The sequence below is a fragment of the Leptinotarsa decemlineata genome, unplaced genomic scaffold, assembly GCF_025532065.1.
Source record: "Leptinotarsa decemlineata unplaced genomic scaffold, Ldec_3_MD MMD2_tig00000882_RagTag_RagTag, whole genome shotgun sequence".
NCBI lineage: Eukaryota > Metazoa > Arthropoda > Insecta > Coleoptera > Chrysomelidae > Leptinotarsa > Leptinotarsa decemlineata.
In genome coordinates, this window is record NW_027412556.1 from 19738843 (window position 1) to 19743442 (window position 4600).

The window sequence follows — 4600 nt, forward strand, 5'->3', positions numbered from 1 at the left end:
AGTTCTTTGTTCTGGATCCGGATAGCAGACAGTTGTTTTACTAAATCCTCTTTCACCGATATAAATTCATTTTTCAACTCCGAGTGCAGTTGATCATTACGTTGAGAAGATTTTTCCAATAAGGAGTACAGATCATTAAGAGTTACTGGACTATCATTTTTTCCCATGTCTGTACGTAAAAAATTAACATTGATTTATTTTTCTGAACACTCCTTTCACAGCAGCAACTGATCAACTGAACAGAAATGAGAAAGAAATGTGGATTTGAATTTCTAGGTTGCAGGATAGTTTGCGTGCGCCGATAGGTATTTATCGGTGCGATTTGCGAATTCAAGACTAATTACTCACGGTACTTGGCGATTCTGTAGATTGTCTTAATCAAATTACTAATTGATCTCACGTATATTTCCGGAAACAATTTCACCATTTCACACAACACTTAAGTAGTAAACTTCCAGTTCAATTTCGTGAGTAAATACTTGTTTCAACCCAATATGAAAGGTTTCTTTTCTCAGAATCAGTCACACATGTTCACACTTGACACCATTTTCTTCATTTATATCATGGAAACAAGTTGGAGGTTGCTTATTGTTTTGAATTCGATTTCAGTTCCACCATTCAAAGATGTGGATGCAGTATGCAAGTCGAAATTGGATCGATGTTGTAGATCTCAAATCATCGGTTCAACATTTGTCGTCTGAATTGAAGGTGTTGGGTGATGGAGCCGAACATGCAAGCATTTATGATATGAGTGTATGCTATGATGAAAAACAAATCGGATTATGTCTTCGTGATGCTGAGAACTATCGGAGTGGTGCAGAATAAGTTTGTAACAAATATTTGGATAATGTTTTTCTCATCAACAAAGAAATATGGATGCTGCTCTACAGTCACTTTGACATCTTATCTGGCAAGTGTATAAAAATTAAAACCTAAATCTGTAATGATACCCCTAACTCTTAATCCAATTTTTGATAAGTGCCTAACAGCTTCAATCAGAATACTTTTTATATCCAGTATTGATGTGGATGAATTGGTAAAAAAGTATGCAACAGTAGGCTCCAAAAAAGGTTATTTGAATATACATTTGATACTTTAGTTTTGCAGAGATTTCAGTGAAAGTAATATTTTTCATACAGATACATACTAGCCAAATCAAAAAATGTTGTTCAACAATTATTTTTCTTTGTGGATTTCTAGTGGAACTGGAAAACATACCTTTTTTCGTCAGTTGGAAATCGAAAAAAATAATGCCGACATCGCCTTGCAAATTACAACAACCAACAGCTCGACACTTGTTCATTTTGAAACTACACACGAGTTTTTCAAAAATACAAGACCACCACTTACAACGACTCACTCTGTAATAATATTCCATGCCTCAACTTGGCTCGCTTGGTAAACCATCAGATTCAGTTGGTTGCGCTATAGTTCAGCCGCGCATAAAATTTGAGGTGGGAAATCCAATGACACCTATGACGGGTCAAAACCTCAGAGCAGAGTTGCCAACCGTAGCGGAATTCCGCTTCTGTAGCGGAATTTACTCGGCGGTAGCGTCGTAGCGGATTTGAACATAAAGTAGCGGAATTTTCTATAATCAATATTGAAAAAAATATGGAAGAAGAAGAGGTAGTGGACAGCACTCTCCTTCTTCTTTTCGATTCAATAGCCTCAGCAACTAAGGATATCCGCAGACAGCACTCGATGCTGACCGCTAATACGTTATGGTCTTAGTACTGAAGCCATTACATGATGAATGAGAAGAAGAATATTTTTGAATATTTTCATTCATATCATAAACCATATAACTTCCAATATCTTGAAACTAAAAGTCTCGACTGTCTCGAGTATTATAACTTATATGAAACAAATTACAGTGGAAATAGAAGATAGTTCATCTGATTATGACTCGAGCGAAAGAGCTATCGCAGTTGGAATTGACGGGAATGAGACATGTTAAGAAAAATTCAAAAAGTTTCGAAAACAAACTTTTTCTCAACATTGTTTGTCTGATTCCAACTTGAATAGATGGATAGACCTGTCGCGAATGATCGCTCAAGAGCTCAGTGTGACTATACGTACGTGAACAAATTCATTTTTATTTTTACTTTTCAAAATCATTTTTCCAGGCTAAGAAATATTTGGTCGAGACGACAGCTTTCAAGAATTAACTGCTGTAAACTTATAAAATTAGGTACTATTTATTGATTTGCGCGATTGAAAATTAGCATTATCCTGATTACTTACATTAGTGACAGTTCAATTTGGTGGTATCTGAACTGTACACAAACTATGAACTGTAAGTCCTGTGGTATTTAATTTTGGATAGGGCGCATGAGCCAGCTGATTGTGTCAGGTATACAAGCGTAGCGGAATATGAAGCAGTGTAGCGATTCATGTGTAGCGACTTTATAGTTCTACTAGTTGACAACACTGCCTCAGAGTAATAATAAGACAGAGCTGCCATGCCTATACGATGCCTATACCAATACAATATATGTATTTTGAAGCGGGAATCGAACTTTCCTTTTTTTTACAAGTTATTGGCGCGGGTGGGGGGTGTGGCGGATAATGAGAGGTTATGGAGAATTTATTTACATTTGAAGTAAGTTGGACCATAAAACAGTGGCGGTTGGTTTAGTTGACAATCGGAGGAATATTATATATTTATAAAATAAATCATTTCAGCTGTTCAAATAGTTCCTACAGAAAATCTGATTTATTATTAATGATTATGGAAATGAGGTCAGTTTTTCTACCACCAACTAGATTTTTATTTATGTATGGCTTTATAATAAAGCGCGTGGTTTACTGCGTTAAAATTAAATTATTTCAAATGAACTAATTCATAACAATGATAAATGTTAATTTCAAAAATAATGAACTTTACTCCATAAAATCAAAAATTTGTGATTCATTCTTAGATTTGATGAACAAGCGGTACGGTTTGTGAGGTCCGATATAAAGAATTTTCGATTAGAAATCATGAATATATTTATACTTACGATTGAGGAAGGAAATACCATGACTATTCGCAGTAACGCCAGCCATGTAACGATGCAGAATTATCCCAACTTTAACTAGATGAATTCCCTCCAGAAAAATATCTAGTCGAGTTGGGGATCGAACTCATGACCTTTCGATCGTGAGTCGGATACACTACCACTGCGCCAGTTCACCGCTGAATGAGAATGGTTTACTTTAAATCGTGCAAATCAATTTTATCTATTATATTGTGATGAAATTTTCGTTGAGAAATATGCTCATTGGGAGGGAAGAAGAAAGAAAAAATAACAAAGATCCAGTAATTATGATATTTATTCATCGGCCATATTCGAAACCTGTTTCAGTCCCAAGATATTCAGTTAGTTATATTATTGGTTATACGGGTTCTTTGCATTGAAGAACAATGCAGTTCTGGCAACCATGATATATAGTAATTGATACCGAACAACCGATAACAGTGTCAATGATTCAACTAGATTGACTTCAAATTACAGTTGAACTTTGTTTTAGCGCAAACCCAAGTAGGGTTTGGGTCCGACTCAGATCCACTTCAGTGTGGGTTCCACCTGTAGTTGTAACATCTTTCTGGAACTCCTGGCTTGATAGCGTTGACAGCTGAAGTCATTGATGGAAAAAAAAAGAAGAAGAGCATGAAAAGCAGTCTTCTTCTTCTTTCCGATTCAATGTCCTCAGCAACTAAGGCTATCCGGCCAGTCATAAACTGACAAACGACAAGCTACACTCACATTCGTTCAAAACAAATAATAGTGGTTGAAGCAAAGAGAAAAGGTTATTTTGTGTGAAGTTTTTTTTTTATTTCTGAAAAAAATGGCTTTAGCTATGCAAAAAAAGGCAAACGTAAGTTATAATAATTCAAAAATATTATTTTATGATTTGTATTACTTTCTTATTTAATGAATTGTTTGGAATTTTAAAAACTTATTATTGAACAATAAATGCATATATCACAGAAGTTTTTTTTGTAGGTTCGATTGCCTCCAGAAATCAACAGAATCCTATATGTAAGAAACCTTCCCTACAAAATTACAGGTGAAGAAATGTATGATATATTTGGAAAATATGGAGCAATTAGGCAGATAAGGGTGGGAAATACGCCCGAAACTCGAGGAACAGCATTTGTGGTGTTTGAAGACATATTTGATGCTAAAAATGCCTGTGACCATCTATCAGGATTCAATGTCTGTAATCGATATCTTGTCGTTCTATACTACCAGGCCAATAAAGCTTTCAAGAAGACTGACATAGATAAGAAGCAAGAGGAAATTGACAAAATGAAATCTAAATATGGAATTAATACATGAATTTTTTCAATTACTACAAACCATGTTTTTTGAAATCTTGATAAATATATAATTTAATTATTATGAACAGTGCAGTGCAAATTACAATAGTTAGATATAAAAATGGTGATTGTATGAACGTTTGAGAGAATTGGTGAAGGTTGCAAGGAAATTAGAATTTCTAATTCCCTCGCAACCTTCACTAGGCTTACTGATGGTTGCTTCAATGGCTTTACTTTTATAGCTTGCTTGTATATCAAACTCAGACGCTTTTCTTGATACTTTCTCATTGT

The 4600-nt window shown here is 34.9% G+C and overlaps 1 protein-coding gene across 1 annotated transcript; it reads left to right on the top strand.

Annotated features, from left to right (window-relative positions):
- Positions 1–3705: 3705 nt before the first annotated feature.
- On the top strand, positions 3706–4391 carry LOC141482208 (splicing factor 3B subunit 6-like). The gene is made up of 2 exons (XM_074175195.1): positions 3706–3864; positions 3993–4391. The coding sequence occupies exons 1-2, from the start codon at positions 3835–3837 to the stop codon at positions 4326–4328; spliced, it is 366 nt and encodes a 121-aa protein (XP_074031296.1). The 5' UTR covers positions 3706–3834; the 3' UTR covers positions 4329–4391.
- Positions 4392–4600: the final 209 nt, after the last annotated feature.